Source organism: Martes martes, assembly GCF_963455335.1.
Source record: "Martes martes genome assembly, chromosome: 2".
NCBI lineage: Eukaryota > Metazoa > Chordata > Mammalia > Carnivora > Mustelidae > Martes > Martes martes.
In genome coordinates, this window is record NC_137889.1 from 111,415,278 (window position 1) to 111,436,886 (window position 21,609).

The window sequence follows — 21,609 nt, forward strand, 5'->3', positions numbered from 1 at the left end:
AAAATTTTATTTATTTATTATGAGAAGAGAGAGAGTGCGAGACTGAGGGGGAAGGGAAGAGGAAAGAGAGAGAAGCTGAAAGCAGCCCTCACAGCAGAGCAGAGCCCAATCTGGGACTCATCCCACGGACCCAGGATCACAACCCAAGCTGAAATCAACAGTTGGATGTCCAAGCAACCAAGCCACCCTACATGACCCAGCTTTGAAAATATCTTAGTACCGGTGAATGTGAAGTGAAATAAATATTCATTCTACAAAAGAGTAAGATTTTTAGATTTGACAGTATAAATCAAGAAAATTGTTCTTAGCGGCACCTGGATGGCTCAGTGGGTTAAGCCTCTGCCTTAGGCTCAGGTCATGATCTCAGGATCCTGGGATCGAGCCCTGCATCAGGCTCTCTGTTCAGCAGGGTGCCTTTTTCCCCCTTCTCTCTCTGCCTGCCTCTCTGCCTACTTGTGATCTCTCTCTGTCAAATAAATAAATCTTAAAAGAAAAAAAAAATTGTTCTTAGCCTTTCAAGTTATCAGTTCCACATGTGGGACTCAAATCTAAGGAAATAACTCAAAATGTAAACAACGATTTATGTGCAAAAACATTTGCTGAAGTTTTATTTATCCTAGCAAAATGCTAGAAATAATTTAAATCTTCAAAATAGGGCACTGCTTATCCAAAGCACAGACTATCCATAGGATGGGATGGTAAATAACCTCTAAAAGATATTAAACTGCTGGTCTGTGGTTGAGTGGCTAATGTGGTCTCTGTTCTGCAGGATGGTGTTTGTTAAAGTTGTCAAGAATAAGTCTTACTTTAAGAGATACCAAGTGAAATTTCAAAGATGACGAGAGGATAAAACTGATTACTATGCTCGGAAACACTTGGTAATTCAGGATAAAAATAAATACAACACGCCTCACTACAGGATGACAATCTGTATAACCAAAAGAGATCTCATTTGTCAGATTACTCACACCCACACAGAAGGAGATATGAGAGTTGTGCAGCGTAAGCTCATGAACCCCAGAGTATGGTGTGAAGGTTGGCCTGACAAATTATGCTGCAGCATATTGTACCGGCCTGCTGCTGACCCACAGGCTTCTCAAGAGATCTGACATGGACAAGATCTATGAAGCCCAAGTGGAGGTGACAAGATGAATGCAATGTGGAAACACTGATGGTCAACCTGCTACTTTCACCTGCTATCTGGATTCAGAGCTTGGCAGAACTACTTCTGAAAATAAAGTTTTGGGGCCTCACGGGAGCTGTGAATGGAGGCTTGTCTATCTCTCACAGTACCAAATGATTTCCTAGTTATGATTCAGAAAGCAAGGAATTCAATGCAGAAGTACATCAGAAGCTCATCATGGGTCAGAACGTTGCAGATGATATGCATTACTAATGGAAGAAGATGAAGATGCTTACAAGAAACAGCTCTCTCAATACAAAAACAACAATGTAACTCCAGACATGACGGAGATGTGTTAAGAAAGCTCATGCTGCTATATGAGACAATCCAGTCTAGAAGAAGCCTAAGAAAGAAGTTAAAAAGAAGAGGTGGAACCATCCCCAAATGTCCCTTGCCCAGGAAGAAAAACTGGGTAGCTCAGAGGAAGGTAAGGTTCCTTAGAGCTCAGGAGCAGACTGCTAAGAGCTAATAAACCAAACCACAATTTTCTGTGAAGATTTTTCAGATAAAGACAATAATAAGCTTACTCACCAAGGAGCTAAAAAATTAACTAAATAAATAAATAAGTAGAAGATATATTTAAGAGGTATCTTAATAAGGTGAGAAACATAAAATATTAAGGGGGAAAGACAGAAAACTGTTTACACATATAACAATCTAACCATATTTTTGAAAATGGGCCTAAAATGTTGTAAACATTAATAATTACCCATCAGTGATAGGGTGAGTTTTATTTTTCTTCATTTTTTCTGTATTTAAAAAAGGAGAAAAAAACCAGTAACATGGAAAATAGAGTAAGATACAAAATGGGGGCAAAGGAAACATTTCACTTTCTTTTGTTTCAAACATGTCTTTTAGAAAGAGTAGTGCCATATAATGAATATCCCTCCAAATACATTAAACATCCCCAAGAAGAAACACTAATTTAGAGGATTTATTCTAGAATTTCAATGTATTCTAATTAGTACCATAATTTTTACAGTATTACCATGGTTCCTAAACTGCTCAACAAGGTACTTTGCAGTACCACAGTAACTCAACAGGGGCTGCACAAAATGTTTTAAATTTAAGGGACGGGGTGTCTGGATGGCTCAGTGGGTTGAGCATCCAACTCTTGGTTTTGGCTCAGGTCATGATCTCAAGGTTGGGAGATTGAGCCCTTCACTGGGCTTTGCACTCAACAGAGTCTGCTTAAAAGATTCTCTCTCTCCCTCTCCTTCCCCCTCTGGTCTTCCCCTGGCTTGTGTGCATTTTCTCCCTTTCTCTCTTTCTCTCTTTCTCTCTCTCTCTCTCTCTGTCTCTCAAATAAAAATTGGCATGCTTGGTGGCTCAGGTGGTTAAGGGTCTGCCTTCAGCTCAGGGCATGATCTCAGGGTCTTGCATCAAGCGCTGCTTCAGGCTCCCTGCTTAGCGCAGAGTATGCTTCTTCCTCTTCCTCTGCCCCTCCACACCATTCATGCTCTTTCTAGCTCTCTCTAGCTGTCTCTCAAATAAAATCTTTAAAAAAATTATAAAAATTTTAAAATTTAAATAAATTTAAAGGGAAATACAATTATCACTTGGCATCTGTTGATCACTGAATGAACTGTTAACTCAAGGGAGTTCAGTTCAACATCAGATCTTATGCCATCTCTTTCAATGGCATTTTATCTTTGTAAAGTTGAGTTTTCAGAAACTGCTATGATAAAAATCAATTACCATGCAAAAATCAATGTGAACAAGAAAACTAATCTATTCTAAGGTTTGAGAAGTGGTGCAATGCCCAACAAGCGCATACATTCCATTAGCAATTATGCTTATTTAAAAACAAAATGCGGGGCGCCTGGGTGGCTCAGTGGGTTAAAGCCTCTGCCTTCGGCTCAGGTCATGATCCCAGGGTCCTGGGATCGAGCCCCACATCGGGCTGTCTGCTCAGCAGGGAGCCTGCTTCCTCCTCTCTCTGCCTGCTTCTCTGCCCACTTGTGAACTCTGTCAAATGGATAAATGGAATCTTTAAAAATAAATAAATAAATAAATAAATACATAAAAATAAAATGTTTACATTGGGCTCCGTGCTGGGTGGAGCCCACTTAAAAAAAAAAAGCGGAATGAGGGAGTGCCCCTGGGTGGCTCAGTCAGTTAAGTACCAACACTTGATCTCAGCTCAGGTCTTGACCTCAGGGTCATGAGCTCAAACCCTGCACTGGGTTCTGAGCTGGGTGAAGAGCCTACTTAAAAAGTAAAATAAAATAAGATAAAATAAAAGGCTTACAGTAATCATATATATTCACAATATATACATATGTTAAATCATTATGTTGTACACCTTAAACCGATACAATATTATATGTCAACAATACCAATTAAACGGGAAAAAATAAAAATAAAAAGCTTACTAAATTAGTAGGACATAATACTTACTTACTAAGTTGCTTAATACTACTAACTACTTAATAAATGGAACTGCTAGACTCTTTTCCCCTCAAGGATATAATGAAAATAATTACTGAGATACAAGTTGGGGGCGGGCATGAGATAAGATATCTTGGGACCCTATATATTACTGCAGTCTCATCATAAAGAACAGTATAGAACATTCTATATCAAAATAAAAGAATATAGGGAAAAAATGTACCTGTTGAGAATCCTGGTTCAGATGAGGCAACTTTGGTAAAGCTTGTAAAACTCCTGCAGTCAATGGTTTCCTAACTATAACACATAAAATAAAATAATTTTATTCATGTCATATATAGTGTTTTAAACTTTTTAAAAACTTATTTCTAGGGGAGCCTGGCTGACTCAGTCAGTGTAGCATGTGACTGATCTCAGGGTTGTAGGTTTGAGCCCCACACTGGGTATAGAGGTTACTTAAAAATAATAAAATCTTAAAAAAAAAAAAAAAACAGTGGCTCAGTCATTGGGCATTTGCCTTCCGCTGAGGTCATGATCACATCGTCCTGGGATTGTGCCCCACATCAGGCTCCCTGCTCAGCACGAAGCCTGCTTTTCTTTTCCAAGTCCTCCTGCCTGTGTTCCCTCTCTCGCTGTGTCTCTCTCTGCCAAATAAATAAATAAAACCTTCTAAAAAAAAACAACCCTTACTTATAAAACTGAATGAAAGCAGGAATACAGCTTAAACTTGAAGATGAGGTATTCTTGATAATTGTTGAATCTGGACTTTGGATATTTCAGGATTCACTGACTATTCTCTCTGTGTATCTATGTAGTGTATGTGTAGACAAACATTTTCAAGATAAAATTCAAGAAAAAGGGCTACCTGCGTGGCTCAGGCAGTTAAGCATTTGCCTTTGACTCAGGTCATGATTTCAGGTCCTGGGGTTGAGCTTCTCCCTCTCCCTCTGCCCCTCCCCCTGCTTGTATTCTCTCTATGTCAAATAAACAAAATCTTTTTAAAAATTAAAAAAAAAAAAAAAGTAATAAACCAGAAAATGTTGATTTTTTTTTAATTCAAGAAAGAAGATTTTTTGGTTACTTTTTAATAGTAGAAATGCTCCACCTCACACCAGTCAGAATGGCTAAAATTAACAAGTCAAGAAATGACAGATGCTGGCGAGGATGCGGAGAGAGGGGAACCCTCCTACACTGTTGGTGGGAATGCAAGCTGGTGCAACCACTCTGGAAAACAGTGTGGAGGTTCCTCAAAAAACTGAAAATAGAGCTACCCTACGACCCAGCAATTGCACTCCTGGGTATATATCCTAAAGATACAAACGTGGTGCTCCGAAGGGGCACGTGCACCCGAATGTTTATAGCAGCAATGTCCACAATAGCCAAACTGTGGAAAGCGCCTAGATGTCCATCAACAGATGAATGGATAAAGAAGATGTGGTATATATACACAATGGAATACTATGCAGCCATCAAAAGACATGAAATCTTGCCATTTGCGACGACGTGGATGGAACTAGAGGGTATCATGCTTAGCGAAATAAGTCAATCGGAGAAATATAACTATCATATGATCTCTTTGATATGAGGAAGTGGAGATGCAAGGTGGGGGGGTTTGGGGGGAGGTAGGAAAAGAAAAAATGAAAAGATGGGATTGGGAGGGAGACAAACCATAAAAGACTCAATCTCAAGAAACAGACTGAGGGTTGCGGGGGGGAAGGGGGATGGGAGAGGGTGGTGGGGAAATGGACATTGGGGAGGGTATGTGCTATGATGAGTGCTGTGAAATGTGTAAACCAGACGATTCACAGACCTGTACCCCTGAGGATAAAAATACATTATATGTTTATTAAAATAAAAAAATTAAAAAAAAAAAAAAAAAATAGTAGAAATGCTTCCTTTTTTCTTTTTTCAAACTAATTGAAAAATACCAACTCAATAGCCAATAACCTGCACTAAAAAATGCTAAAAATGAAATATTAACTGTTAGAATAAAGCCAAGACCATTACACTGCTGCTATGTTCAAACATAGATGAGAAAAAAGCACTTAATGCTATTTCTGAGTCTACCTTAAATGCATTTGACTTTGGTTTGAGAAAAAAACCTTCAATTATCTTCTAAGTACATTGTGCCAGGCACTGGGGAAACAGTAGTTTCTTAAAAAAGGAAGGCCACAGAAGATTTAAAAAAAAAAAAAAAAGGATAAATTCAGATTATGATACAAAAGGGCTTCATAACAAAGGTTGATATGACAGAGAATAATGATAGGATGATTGGAAAGATCTCTCATGAGAAGTGACATCTAAATTGAGATCTGAATACAAGAAAAAGCTACCAGCTATGCCAGAGGTAAAGATGTTCAGACAAAAGTCCTAACACATATAAAGTCTCTTGCCAACAGGAGAGTTCGCAAGTCTGCAGAATAGAAAAGAGGAGAAGATGGCCAGGCCATACCACCTGAGTATCTGTTTAAAAATAGGATTTTTTTCCTTAAAGAAAAAGGTACATATTCAATCGTTTCAATTTCTTCTAAAGTGACCAAGAAGACTATAATTTTAAAGTGATTATTAGAAATAAAGATTGGTTATTATTGTAAAAAAGATAATCAGAGGCACTTGGCTGGCTCAGTTGGGGGAGCATGCAACTTTTTTTTTTAAAAGATTTTGTTTATTTATTTGACGGAGACAGACACAGCGAGAGAGGGAACACGAGCAAGGGGATTGTGAGAGGGAGAAGCAGGTTTCCTGCTGAGCAGGGAGCCCAATGCGGGGCTGGATCCCAGAACCCTGGGACCAAGACCCGAGTAGAAGGCAGATGCCCAAAGGCTGAGCCACCCAGGTGCCCTGAGCATACAACTCTTAATCTCAGGGTCACGAGTTCAAGCTTCTTGTTGGGTGTAGAGATTATTTAAATAAAAAAACTTTACTGTAAAAAAAAATCATAACTAAATCTAGTGTAAACTTCATTTTTAGTCAATTGTTATTTCTGGTTTCATTATTTTCCTGTTAAAATTCAGAATTAAGTGAAATTAAAGTAAGTGGATTTTGGAACCTGATGCTATTTCTAAAACAGGCTTTAAAAAGGAATTTGGGGGTGCCTGGGTGGTTCTGTCGTTAAGCATCTGCCTTCAGCTCAGGTCACGATCCCAGGGTCCTGGGATTGAGCCCCAAGCACATGGGGCTCCCCGCTCTGCAGGAGGCCTGCTTCTCCTGCTCCCACTCCCCCTGCTTGTATTCCCTCTCTCACTGTCTCTGTCAAATAAATAAATAAAATCCTAAAAAAAATAAATAAAAAGGCACTTGGTGAAAATTGATGTGTTTTCCTTTACTACATTCACTCAAGAATAAATAAATGAACATTTCTAAGATATATGCAATCATCCCACAAAATCTTCAATCTATGGGAAAAAAATCTTAACATTTTCACATATCCTAAATTGGTGGTAAAACCGATTCTTACTCCATGAAGTCAATTGTTATATTCCAATAAATAGATTCAAGTTTCTCAGTGTCTCAAGAAAACCAACTTATTCCTTTCTAGAGAAATCTATTATATCAGAAAACAAATAGTCAATCCTCATTACTCACAGATCCTACCTACTTACTAAAATTTATTTGGAACCCCGAAACCAGTACCCTGTGTTTTTGAGGTTATTTGTGGACATCCAGAGCTACAAAAAATGAGTTGCCTAACATACATTCCCAGCTGAGATAGAACAAGGTGATACTCTGCCTCCTTGAGCTCTCACACTATGAACAGGTATCCTTTTTGTGGTCTATTTAGTACATTTTTTACACTTTGGGGCTTCCTGTAAGTGACTTTGCTATTTCAAATGTTCCCTAAGCATACTGTCTAGTGTTCCTAAGTGCAAGAAGGCTGTGATGTCCTTTACGGAGAAAACGTGTGTTAAGGGAAGTTTTTTCCAGGAACTACTCATTGCGTAGTTCACCATGAGTTCAATGTTAACGGATCAACATTAATTAATGTCTTTAAATAGAAACACTCATAAAAACAAGATTTTGATCAATTGATAAAAATGCTCTGACCAGAGGTTTGATGGAAAATACCCCTAAAAACAATGACTCATTTTTCACTAATTCAGTGTTTGTGTTGATTCAATATTTTATTTATTTATTTGACAGAGAGATGGAGGACAAGCAGATAAAATAGCAGGCGGAAGGAGAAGTAGGCTCCCCACTGAGCAAGAAACCCAATGTGCTGCTTGATCCCAGAACCCTGGAATCATGACCTAAGCCAAAGGCAGTCGCCTAACCAACTGAGCCACCCAGGTGCCCTGTGTTTGTGCTGATTCAATAGAACATAACTACTGCAAATAATGAGACTCAACCATAATCCTCTTTCCAACTTGATGAGAAAAAAGATTTCCTAAAACTAAATTCTATAATTCCTATTATCTTCAAAATAGGAATCTATATCCTTATATATTACATAATTTTATCTGCCCCTACTTATTTTTCATGAAAATTTTTTTCCTTTTTAATTTTTAGAAAATAAACTATCAAATGCCATTAAACTTATCTTTCTCAGGAATCCCTTGAGATATTTAAATAAGAACTCAATTTCTTAAAAAAAGAATCCATTTTTAACTTTCACGTATCTCCAAGTACATTGTTCATTCACATTTATGTGTACCATATTGATATTTACTAATATGTTCTATATTGGTTTTCTTTTTTAAAAAATGCTAAGACAACATACCATAAGCAAAGTCAAAAGACCAGTGACATACAAAAGAGAGTATCTGCAACACACATCACCAATAAAGGGTTAGTACCCCAATATATTAAGAAAAAAACTCTTAAAAATCAATGAGACTGAGAAACAATCTGAGGGTTTTGAAGGGGCAGGGGGTGGGAGGTTGGGGGAGCCAGGTGGTGGATATTAAGGAGGGCACGTATTGCATGGAGCACTGGGTGTGGTGCAAAAACAATGAATTCTGTTATGCTGAAAAGAAATTAAAAAAAAAAATCAACGAGAATAAAAATACCAACAGCCATTAAACATCTGGACAAAAAGGTAAGACAGGGACACCTGGGTGGCTCAGTGGGTTAAGGCCTCTGCCTTCGGCTCAGGTCATGGTCCCAGGGTCCTGGGATCGAGCCCCGCATCGGGCTCTCTGCTCAGCGGGGAGCCTGCTTCCCTCTCTGTCTCTGCCTGCCTCTCTGCCTACTTGTGATCTCTGTCTGTCCAATAAATAAATTAAAAAAAAAAAAAAAAAAAGGTAAGACAGTTCATGAAAAAAGATGTACAAATGATGCTTAAACATTTGAAAAGATGTTAAATTTCACTTGTAGTAAGAGAAATACAAATTTAAATACACTGAAATGCCATTTCTCATTTATCAGATTAGCAAAAATTCCAAAGCTTGGCAACACACTGGCAAGACTATGGAGAAACAAGCACTCTCATACATTTCTGGTGGGGATAAGACATGGAGGGAATTTTGAAGTATCTAATAAAGTCACACATTTACCTGGCAACCCTGCTGCTAGGAATTTGTCCTGAAGACACACCTCAAATATGCAAACACACACACACACACAGACATACATGGGGAGCTACTTAATATCACATCATTTGTAATAGCAAAGTATTGGAGACAGGTTGCATAAATGATGGTTCATCCACACAGCGGAATATTACACAGATATAAACAAAAAATGAGGATGTGTCCTATGAATTGATATGAAGCAAACTTCAGGATATATTAAGTGAAAAGAAGGTGCTAAAGAATATATAGAGTATACTATCTTTTGTTGAATAGGGAGGGAACAAGAATGTAAATACGGAGTATTTCTTTTATCAAAAAGAAACACAGGTATGACATATTGGCTATGTCTAGCAGGTAGGTAAGAACAGGATGAAAGGCACAGGAAGGCGTCTGAGTTTATGTTTTTATACAGCTTTGATTCCTGAACTAGATTAATATTTTACATAATCAGAAATAAAAATAAATCAACAAGGATGGGCAAAAAAAGTCCTCATACTGAATATAAACAGTGAATTTATATTTACATCAAATTATAACATAACCACACTAAAGAGAATAACCCAAGTAACTTTTTAAAGATATTTATTTGAGAGAGAGCGATAGTGCACCTGTGTACGTACACAAGCAGGGGAGGGGCAGAGAAGGAACCTCAGACTCCCCACCGAGCACAGAATTGCATGTGAGGCTCAGTTCCACCACTCTGAGATCATGATCTGAGCCGAAACCAAGAGTTGGACGCTCAACCAACTGAGCCACCCAGATGTCCCACCCAAGTAACTTTTGAACTTAATACTCTTATGTATTTTCAGAAGGAGATACTGCAAAAACAAACCAAAAGAGGGGTGCCTGGGTACCTCAGTTAGGCATCTGCCTTCAGCTCAGGTCATGATCTCGGGAACCTGGGATGGGGCCCCACACTGGGCTTCAGGCTCAGTTGGGAGTCTGCTTCTCACTCTGCCCCTCCCCACCATTCAGGCTCTTTTCTTACTCTCTCTCAAATAAAATCTTAAAAAAAAAAAAAAAAGGGATTTGTGAACTTTACACACTTGTAAAGGTTTTTTTGTTAGTAGTAATACTAGTGTAACAATTTGGAAGCCATTTGATGTGTATTATAGAATTGAGGAAGTAAACGTACTAATGTTGTTGGGAACCAGGGCCTTTTCTCATTTTGGTAGTAAAGAAATACAATCGTGAAATTGAGGAAAGACAGGAAGAACCCAGTGGTTAAGAACTGGAATTAGAGATATCAGTATGAACTAATGATTATTTTTTAAAAAGTATCTCCTAACACATGTTCAAAAATGTCTGATGGGGGGCACCTGGATGGCTCAGTGGGTTAAAGCCTCTGCCTTTGGCTCAGGTCATGATCCCAGGGTGCTGGGATCAAACCCCACGTCAGGCTCTCTGCTCAGCGGGGAGCGTGCTTCCCTTTCTCTCTCTTTGCCTGACTCTCTGCCTACTTGTGATCTCTGTCTGTCAAATAAATAAATAAAATCTTTAAAAAAATGTATGATAGGAATGGATATTCACATACATACTTGCTTATATGTGCCTGTATATGCTTATTTCCAGAAGGATACCCTAGAAGGAAACTAGCTAATTCTTAGGAGTGGACTGAGGGACTATACTAGAAAGGTGTTTTACTTTTCACCATTTTATCCTCTATTAGAATTGATTTTACCAAGTACACATACTGCCTATTTAAATACTATCTAATTCTTAGGCACCTGGGTGGCTCAGTAGGCAAAACATCTTTGGTTCAAGTCATGATCTCAGGGTCATGAGATCAAGCCCTGCGTCAGACTCTGTGCTGGGCATGTAACCTGCTTAAGATTCTCACTCCTTCTCCCTCTGCCCCTTCCCCTGCTCACACTCTTCCCCAGGCACGCTCTTTTTCTCTTAAAAAAAAAAAAAAAAAATTTACTATGTAATTCTTTAATGTAGCCTCTGAAGCAAATACTTTCCAACCTCTGAGGTATACAGAAAACAATCCAAAACAAACATGCCAATCTAACCTTCAGGATTGTTATCTGGCTCATCAGTCATCTGGCTCAGAGTTCCTTGTTGTTTAAAGGTAGTACTTTTCTTTTTCAATATTTCCAAGCCTTCTAAAGCCGTACTGTGTTCAGACAATGACTTTAAAATGGAAATGTTATTTACTAATCCAGAGAGTTCCAAAGGATTTCTAGGACTATTGGAATATTGTTTGCTTTCTCCATCAGTTTCTACTTCAACATGGTCATGGTCTAAACTTCTAATCCTTCGCAAATCTTCAGATTCAGGAATATATGCTTCCGTGTCTTTGGAAATAGGATGCTTTTTTCCCAGAGGGTAAAACAAAGAATTAGAAACTTGGGTACTTGATTTATCAAGAGCAACACATTCTTCAGAGTGATTATGATTAACATTTAATTCTTGGATACTGATGTCGCTGCTCGACATTGACAGTAAAAGCCATTCATCATTTTTGTCTAAGTTACTTCCCATAATAAAAGGCTGAGGCTCAGCCTGTTCTGAGAATGCGCTGTTTTTAGGAATCTGATCAGTGGCTATGTTTAAACAAGGAATATGTAAATTTGAGCTTATATCTTTAGATTTATTCTGTAGTGAAGCAATATCATAGTTAATTCTGACTTTTTGAATAGATTTGTTAGCATTTTCATTATTATCTACAGATACATCATCAGTCCCCTCTAAAGATGAGTCAAAACTGCTTAATATATCACTACACTCTTCTATTTCTTTTCTAACGTTTCCAGTTTTCCAAGGTCCTCTGTCAACACCTACACAAGCTTTATCACAAAATTCTGACAGCAGAGTCTCTTTAATAGGAAATGTCTCTGTAGGTATATCCCCAATAGATGTTAAAAGAGACAAATGTTCACTGCCAACTTTCTTACAGCTTGTATCTTCAGATCTCTTCTGAACACTCAAACTGCTGTCATTAACCAAAGTTTCCTTTACCCAACCCTCTGAATCCTGGGAAATTTTGTTGTCTTCCTGTGATTCCTCCTCAGTGTCGCTGGTTTCAAAATTGTTCAGATTAAAACTCACCTCCACAAGTGGCTGTGTTACATTACTCATAGGTTCAGGAATACTGTTATGATTTCCATTATCAGTATTACTTTTAGAAAGCATGTTGGTAAAGTCATCAGAGATCCTAGAATTCTTAGCTATAGAAGACTCAGTTTGCAGATGTTCAGATTCTGGCAGGAATGACATTGGCTGTTCATACTTCTTTACCTCCTGAGCATTTTCTCTACTGAGAGTTGATCCTTTTAAACACATCTTGTCATTTTGACTAACAGGTATTTTATTATTCTTTTTAATGTCATATTCTGATAATAAGCCATCACACTCCACACTGCTACAAGTAACTGGTAAGCTGTTGCTTTTACAGAATGAAGGAATTTCCAATTTTACTTCCTGATCCAATGACTGATCACTATCATCTACTGACTTGACTTCATTATACTTTTTACCCTTTTCAGCACATGTTTCAGAGACCTGTATCCTCTCTTGTACCAAAAGGTCTTTCAAATCTAAATTTGTATTGTCTCCCTGGGCCTTCGGTTTCCTTTCTATATTATTTCCATCTTCAGTAGAAGAATGTACAGGTGAGCTCTGGGAGGATAAATACATGGCCCATCGGCTTTTATTTCTCATGGTATTTTCTGATTGATGCTGGTGGTGTAAACTATCTGTGCTCTTCATCTCAGCACACTCTTCTTGTTCAACTATGCACTTTGGTTTAATAGAAATGTTTACACTTCCTTGTAGTTGTATCTGAGGGAGATGTTCTGTAGTCCCAGAATTTAGTTCTTCAAATGTACCAGTTGATTTGGACTTCAGAAGAGCTAATATCTGTGCTTTGCTTCTGATGTTTTGTGAAACTCCTAAACAGTGAGATGTCAACCCATCTTTTTTTAAGATCTCACTGGTCATTGCAGAATCTGAATGCTTATTTACAGAATAGACAGGAGAGCAAAAATAATTTTCTTCACATTTCATTTCTGGGTTATTCTTGAAGGATAGAGTAGGGACAACCGAAGAAAAATGTAAGCCATTTGTCTCTCTGTCTTTGTAAGTGACACTGTTCTCAGGGTCTCTTGGCATGTTATTTATATCTTTCTTTCCAACAGTAGAAAACAAAGGAGGTGTGCTATAGAAGGGAGAAAGAAAAATAGGGCCAGGTTTCTTAGCCTCAAGTGACTCTGCGGATTCACCATTTTCTGTAATAATCATTTTCTTTGGCACTTGACGTGGTCCTCGAAAACCCTAAAAATATTAAAACAATTATTAGCTGTTCCATTATCTATAAAGAAACTTTGAAATGGACTGGCTTAAAAAAAAGGGAAAAAAAATATAAGGAAAGAAAAGAAAAAGGAATGTGTCTATTTTGCAAGGTAAAGTAATAAAGATATAAAATTTGCAAGATTAAAATGTAAATACTCATTTGTATTAAGATTTTTCTAATTAGGGTTTACTTCCTCACTACCTAAACATTTATTATGAAATACCATTTTAATGATAGAGTACAATAGTTTCAAATTCACTACTTCTTGAAATAATATTAGAAATATATACTGATTTATTATTTTCAACAGAGAAACTTACAGTAAACTTTCTTTTTAAACCAGCAGGCTGACATCCAAGGGACCGGCCAGAGGATATTAATCTCCTTGGATTTAACTCTGATGCTTCCTTAATGACATCCTGTTTAACAGCTATGTTTCCAGCAACTTTAACCTCCTCAACTGTGATTAAGTATCGATCACTTTCTAGGTCATCTCCAGGCTTCACCTAAATTTTAAAAGAATAAATTTTTAAAAATAAATTTAAAATTGCATACATCTAATTATTTGTTTATGTGTTCTAGTAGGTCATTAGCACTAGCAAGACACAAAAGATAATAAATGATTATTAAATGTATGAATCAATAGTTAAATCTTCATTTATTATTATAGACTAGTTAACTATCAATAAGCACAAAAAAAGGATAATAATATAGCAAAATTAGAGCTATCAGGTAGCCTGGGTGGCTCAGTCAGTTGAGTGTCTGCCTTTGACTCAGGTCATGATCCCAGGGTCCTAGAATGGAGCCCAACATCAGGCTCCTTTATTTAGTGAGGAGTCTGCGTCTCCCTGTGCCTCTCCCCACTGCTCATGGTCTCTCTCTCTCCTGCTCACTCTTTCTCTCTCTCTCAAATAAATAAAATCTTTAAAAAAAAATAAGATTATCAGCCTAGTTGGTGATACACAAAATCTGTGTATTATCACAGATAATATGCTTAGTCTTTCCTAATGAAATAATTTAAAATGAAATAATAACAACAGTAGTTTTACCCAATTAAGCATCTACTAAGATAGTGCTTTTTATAGACTCTTTTGGTAAATACAAAAATACCACAACCACTATTAATGCCACAAAAATTTTTTTAAAAATTTAACACCATGGCCAAAATCAACACAATGATAAGAATATCCACTTTAACACTTTTAGAATTACCATATTAAACTGCAGTTTACATAAATTATTTCTAATTTTTAGACCAACACAATAAAGTCTATCTTATGGTCTATGTTTTACAGTACAGAATTTAGACACAAGAGAAGCTAGGTTAGCTAGGAAGCATCTGAAAGTGGGATATGAACCCAGAATGACCAAACTTTAATATCCTTATTCTTTACAATAAATATGCCATTAGTTCCTTTCCTTTCTCCAAAAGGAAAAACAGAGAACATTTGAGAAAATATTATATATAGGAATAATTTCTGAAAACATTACCCATTATAATTCTCAGCCTATCAAGACCATGTAATACAATTAGGTTACAGACTCAGTTTCTGGGGTCCAGATCCCAGCCCTACCACTGCAATTCTATGAATATGGGCAAGTTACTGAACCTTTCAGTACTGTACTCCTAATCTAAAAAAAAAAATCACAGAGTTGTCTAAAGATTAAATGAAACAATATCTAAAAGTTTTTACCACAGAGGTAGCTAATAATAAATGTTAAAGAAGTACTAGCTATAATTAATACCATTAATACCATGACTATACTCTTTAACAATATTCATAAAGGAAGTAAAGAGATTTTTTTAAGTTAAATACAGAGATTTAAGTAACTTAAAAATAAGATAGAAACATTAAAATACCTCAAGGCACTTAAGAAATATACTCTCCAAACATTCTCCTTTGTCATCATATAAAATTGCCTATATCAAAACAAAATAAATGTTAAAAAATATATAATTCTGCTTTTCTTAAACATCTTCAATAGCAAATCAAACATGGTTATATAATTAAATCTTAAAATGAAAGAATTACCCTCTTTGTTTTAGATTAGAAAGTACATCTATTTCAAGTATTTCCTAAGCAACTCTTCAGTCTGTGGAAGACAGCAAAGGTATATGCATCAGAAATTCATGAACTTAATCTCTACCAGGAGGATCCTAGAATGGAACTAGGAGGAAAACAGAATTGGAATGCCTGAGAGGGCAAAACAGGAGGCAAGATGAGTAAACAGGGTGCCTGAGTGGCTCAGTTGGTTAAGCATCTACCTTTGGCTCAGGTCATAATCCCAGGGCCCTGGGATGGAGCCCAGAGCTGGGCTCTCTGCTCAGCAGGGAGTCTGCTTCTCCCTCTGTGTGCACGCATGCGCCGTCTCCCTCTCTCAAATAAATAAATAAAATCTTAAAAAAAAAAAAAAAAGATGTGGCATGGAGGATTAGGGGAGATGATCAGTGCTTGAAATAAGTCATCAGCATTGGGATAAGAGACTTGTATAAAGCATAAGAAATAACATTTGTCGAATGGAAGCTATAAGAGAGAAAAAGGAAGTTAAGATAATTATAATTTTCTGGCTTTCTCCTTGTGTACTTAGCCATTTTTTATAGCAGTTTCTCCACTAGTCCCTTAAATATTGCTGTTTCCATCACTTTGAAGAATAGTTTTGGCAGTTCCTTAAAAAGATAAAGAGAGAGATGCCATGTGATCCAGCAAGTCCACTCCACTCTACATATGCAGAGAAATGAAAACCTACGTCTTCACAAAAACTTGCACAAAAATGTTCATAGCAGCATTAGTCATAACAGCCAAAAAGAGGAAACAACTCAAATGTGTATCTACTGAAGAATGGATAAATAAAATGTGATATATCCACACAATAGACTATTACTGAGCAATAAAAGGAATAAAGTATTAAAGCATGCTTCAACATGGATGAACCTTGAAAACATGCTAAATCAAAGAAGTCATTCAATGAAAGACTACATATTGTACAATTCCATTCATGTGAGAAGTCCATAATAGGCAAATCTATTGAGACAGTAAGTAGACTAGTAGTTGCTTAGGACTGGGAGGTGGGTACCAAGTAGTAACCATTACTGGGTGTAGAATTTCTTTTGGGGGTTACAAATGTTCTAAAATTATGTTGTAGTAATGGTTGCAAAATTCTGTGAATATACAGAAACAATGAACTGAATACTTTAAAGGGGTGAACTGAAAACCATGTGAATTATATCTCAATATAGCTATTTAAAAGATTAGTGTTTACAAAGGCTCTATCTTTTCCCCTCTATTCTTTATATTCTATATTCTCCATTTTTGTCTTTTAAGTAGGCTCCACACTAAGTGTGGAGCCCAAAGCAGGACTTAAACTCACAAACCTGAGAGTGAGACCTGAGGTAGGATCAAGAGTTGGATGCTTAACGGACTGAGCCACCCAGGCACCCCTCTATACTCCATTCTTGAGTGATACCATCTACACAAACCAGATCATATTATACTTCTGCTCAAATCCTCCCAATGTCTCCACAGCTCCCAAAGAATAAGAATAAAAGCTCTTACAATGACCAATAAGGCCTACATAATCCCCTTGACCTCCATTCTCATCCTTGCTCACTCTACTCCTTGTTGTCTGCCTAACCCACTAGACAAACATATTCATTTAGTTTATTGGTCTGTCTCCTCCATGATATTTCTACAAAGTTGAAATATTGGGGTTCACATGTTGTTTCCTCTGTATCCCCTAGAACAGTATGTAACTCCTAACAGGTGTTCAAAAAACATCTGTTAAAGAAATAAATGTATGAATCCACTCCAGAAGCTTCAAATATCATCTAAATGCCACATATTCCCAATCAGTATTAGTAGCCCAGAACTTTCCTGAGTTCCAGGTCTCTGGAGCCAATTACTTAGATGTTCCTATTACACTGCAAATTCATTAAGTTAAAATGGAACTCAAAATCTTAATGTTGGGGTGCCTGGGTACCTCATTTGGCTAGGAATCCAACTCCTCATTTTGGCTGAGGTCATGATCTCAAGGTTGTGGGATCATGTCCTGAGTTGGACTCTGCACTCAGTACAAGGTCTGCCTCTGATTTTCTCTCTCCTGCCCCTCGCCTCGTTTGCACGAGTGCATGCACTCTCTCTCTATATATATATGTATATATAATAAACAAATAAATCTTTTAAAAAAATCTTAGAAGGATTTAATTGGGAGGTTTTGTTTGTTAGGGAAACTAAAATGCTAAAGAAAGAAACTTAGGGGCAGCTATCTGGCTCAGTCAATACAACATGCAACTCTTGATCTTGGAGTTGTGAGTTCAAGCCCCAAATTGGATGTAGAGATTATTTAAAAAGGAGGGGACAGGAGCACCTGGGTGACTCAGTCTTTAAACATCTGCTTTCGGCTCAGGTCATGATCCCAGGGTCCTGAAATTGAGCTCCCCATCAGGCTCCCTGCTTGGTGGGAAGCCTGCTTTTCCCTCTCCCACTCCCCCTCCTTGTGCTTCTTCTCTCACTATGTCTCTCTGTCAAATAAATAAAATCTTTTAAAAAAATAAATAAAAGGAGGGGGCAGGGTAGCACCTGGCTGGTTTGGTAGGAGCATTTGAGTCTTGATCTCGGGTTTGTCAGTTCAAGCCCCACATTGTGAATGAAGATTATTTAAAAATAAAATCTTTGAAAAAAAAAAATCAAATAAATTTGTAAATTTAAAATATTTAAAATTTTATGTTTGTTGATAGATGGATTATTAAAAGTATCTAGCTTGGGGCAACCGGATGGCTCAGTCAGTTGAAGACCTGACTTTTGCTTTTGGCTCGGTTCATGATCTCAGGGTCGTGATATGGGGCCCTGCATCAAGCTCTGCACTGGGTGTGCAGCCTGCTTGGGATTCTCTCTCCCTCTCCCTCTGATCCACTCATGCTCACATGCTCTCTCTCTCACTCTCTCAAAAAAATAAATAAATAAAATAATAATAATAATAAAATAATTTTTAAAAGGTATCTAGTGGGGCACCTGGGTGGTTCAGTTGTCTATCCCAGGGTCTTGGGATTGAGTGCCACGTTGGGCTCCCTGCTGAGCTGGGAGCCCACTTCTCCCTCTCCCTCTGCCCACCCCCAACTCATGCTCTCTGTCTTCTTCTGCAATCTCACTCTCAAATAAATATTTTTTAAAAAGAGAGTATTAGTTTGTTCAACTTAAGTTGACTGAACACTAAGCCCACTGAAAGTTAAACTGAAGTTAATCAGATTTGTAAACTGAACTTCAAGTCTTAAAGTAAAACTAATTTTTCTTTCTGTGTTTTAATTGTTAATTCACAAATAAGTAGCCTTTCTACATTGAAAAGCTGCTCCTATTGATAACTTCACAGTGATAGATACATGGAGTAAGAACAGAATATGGAATAAGTCCATCAGAGAAAGACAATTATCATATGATTTCACTCATGTGGAATTTAAGAAATAAAACAGAGGATCACAGGGGAAGGGAGGCAAAAATAAAATAAGATGAAATCAGAGAGAGAGAGGCAAACTATAAGAGACCTTTTTTTTTTTTTTTTTGAAGATTTTATTTATTTAGGGGCTCCTGGGTGGCTCAGTTGAGTTAAGCCTTTGCCTTCGGCTCAGGTCATGATCTCAGGGTCCTGGGATCAAGCCCCGCATCGGGCTCTCTGCTCAGCAGGGCGTCTGCTTCCCCCACCCCACCTGCCTCTCTGCCTACTTGTGATTGAGAGCACAAGCAGGGGGAGCAGCAGAGGGAGAGGGAGAAGCAGACTTTCTGCAGAGCATGGAGCCGACATGGGGATTGATCCCAGGGTTCTGGGATCATGACCTGAGCTGAAGGCAGATGTTTAACCAACTAAGCCACCCAGGTGCCCCAAAAGACTCCTGACTATAGGAAATAAAACTGAGGGTTGCTGGAGGGGAGGCAGGTAGGAGGATGAGGTAACTAGGTGATGGGCATTAAGGACGGCATGTGATGTAATGAGCACTGGGTGTTATATGTGACTGATGAATCACCGAACTCTACCTCTGAAACTAATAATACACTATGTTAATTAATTGAATTTAAATAAAATTTAATTTTTTAAAAAATTTTATTTACTTATTTGTCCAAGAGAGAGAGTGAGTGCAAGCATGAGCAGGGGTAAGGGCAGAGGCAGAGGGAGAAGCAGGTTTCCTGATGAGCAAGGAGCCCAACATCAGGCTTGATCCCAGGACGCTGGGATCATGACCTAAGCCTAAGGCAAACACTTAACCTACTGAGCCACCCAGGAATCCCTAAATAAAATAAAATTAAAAAAAAAACAAAAAAACAAAAAAACAGAATATGGAGATCTACAACGGCTGAGGAGTAGAGCTAATAAAGTTGTTCTTTCAATTCTGTAGTATTAAGAGAAACTATAATAGACTGGTTAGGATATGGCTCTGGAGCCAAAAAGCCTAGGGTCACATATGACTCCTCCACTCTCTAGCTGTGAGATCTGTGGACAAGTTACTTTATCTTTCTGTGTCTCAGTTTCAACCTCAGTAAAATATAGACAAAAACAGTACTCTAAAAGTGGAGTTATGTAGACTAAGTTGACACATTTATAGCATGCCTGGCAGATGACAATTTGAGCTTTTTTTAAAAATCGATCTAGGGGAGAGTGGCAGTAGTGGGGTTGCTAAATAGATGAAGGGAGTCAAAAGATACAAAACTCTAGTTATAAAATAAACAACGAATAGCATGATGACCATAATTAATAATACTGTATTGCATATTTTTTAAAGATTTTACTTATTTATTTGACAGAGAGAGAGCATGAACAAGTAGGGGGAGCAGCAGGCAGAGGAAGATGGAGAAGTGGGCTCCCTACTGAGCAGGGAGCCCAACGCAGGACTTGATGACCCTGGGATCATGACCCAAGCCAAAGGCAGCTGTTCAACTGCATTGCATATTTAAATGTTGCTAAAGAGTAAATCTTAAAAGTCCTTATTACAAAAAATAAAAGAAAAAAAATATTGTTAACTATGTATGGTGACAGATGGTGACAGATGGTGACTACACTTACCAGGATCATTTTACAATGTATACAAATATCAAGTCATTATGTTGTATACTTGAAACTAATATTATGTTAAATGTCAATTATACCTCAATAAAAATAATAAGCAAATGGAGCAGATTGCTCTCCCTAAGTGGGTGGGCCTTATCCAATCAGTGGAAGGACTGAGTAAGAGAAAACTCCTCCTGCCTGACTGTCTCTAAGCTGGGACATAAGTATTCTCCTGCCTTTTGATTCAATCAGAAACACTGCCTCTTCCTGAGTCTCAAGCCTCCCATCATTTATACTGAAACTACACAATTACCTTTGTTGGGTCTCCATCTTACCAACCACAGATCTTGGCACTTGTTAGCCTCCACAATCACATGACCCAATTCCCTAGAATAAATTTCTTTTTTCCCTCTCTTCACACACACACACACACACACACACACACACACACACACACACAAAGAGAGATTTGGGGATCTGAGTGGCTCAGTGAGTTAAGCATTTGTGTTTGGCTCAGATCATGATCTGAGGGTCCTGGGATAGACCAGGCTCCTGCTCAGTTGGGGGTCTGCTTCTCCCTCTCTGTCTACTCCCCAACCTCGTGCTGTCTCTCACCCTCTCTCAAAATAAATAAAGTCTTTAAAAAGAAAAGATTAAAAAGGAAAGATATACATTTCTTTATATATTTCTGTGTAAGTACATATATGGCTGAGTTCTAAAGAAAACTTCAAAGTTTGAGAAGAGAATGAGCCCACAGAAAATACTTAGATGTCAGTAAGCAACCTCAGGAAATTGTGGTGTCACAGAAGTCAAACAAAGAATTGTTATGAAGAATGGAGCAGCCAAGAGTGTTGCATAAGGTCATAAGAACTGTAAGAGAAAATTACAATTCGGCAGATGGAGAGACTTGGGATGAGAAAAAAAAAGCACATAAAGAAGGATCACCATATCTAGCAAAGTGAAAGATCACTTCTCTCAAGACTGATAGGATTATATCATAACCAAAGTAAGATTCAAAGAAAATGTGAAAATAGAAGAACTCTACAAAATTTTTAGAAATTGGCAGCTTTCCTAAAACGGTGTGTCAAACTCTGTATGTACCATCTCACTCTGAGCATTACAGTGTTTGAAATATATTTTAAAAGGTTTTTTGTACCATTAAACTCTTATTTCATACAAAGATAAAAAATGTTTCA

At 37.7% G+C, this 21,609-nt stretch overlaps 1 protein-coding gene and 1 pseudogene across 2 annotated transcripts in view; one reads left to right on the forward strand and one right to left on the reverse strand.

Annotated features, from left to right (window-relative positions):
• The window catches only part of ZGRF1 (zinc finger GRF-type containing 1), a 78,650-nt gene that overhangs the window by 54,671 nt on the left and 2,370 nt on the right, over positions 1-21,609 (reverse strand). The window contains exons 3-6 of the mRNA XM_080830616.1: positions 15,243-15,302; positions 13,702-13,887; positions 11,100-13,362; positions 3,798-3,871 (exon numbers count right to left, since the gene is read on the reverse strand). Coding sequence (XP_080686742.1) covers positions 3,798-3,871; positions 11,100-13,362; positions 13,702-13,887; positions 15,243-15,302 — 2,583 coding nt within the window. The remainder of the gene's footprint in view (positions 1-3,797; positions 3,872-11,099; positions 13,363-13,701; positions 13,888-15,242; positions 15,303-21,609) is intronic.
• LOC308359523 (large ribosomal subunit protein uL18-like) lies at positions 771-1,652 on the forward strand (annotated as a pseudogene). The gene has a single exon. The product of its transcript is annotated as a large ribosomal subunit protein uL18-like (transcript).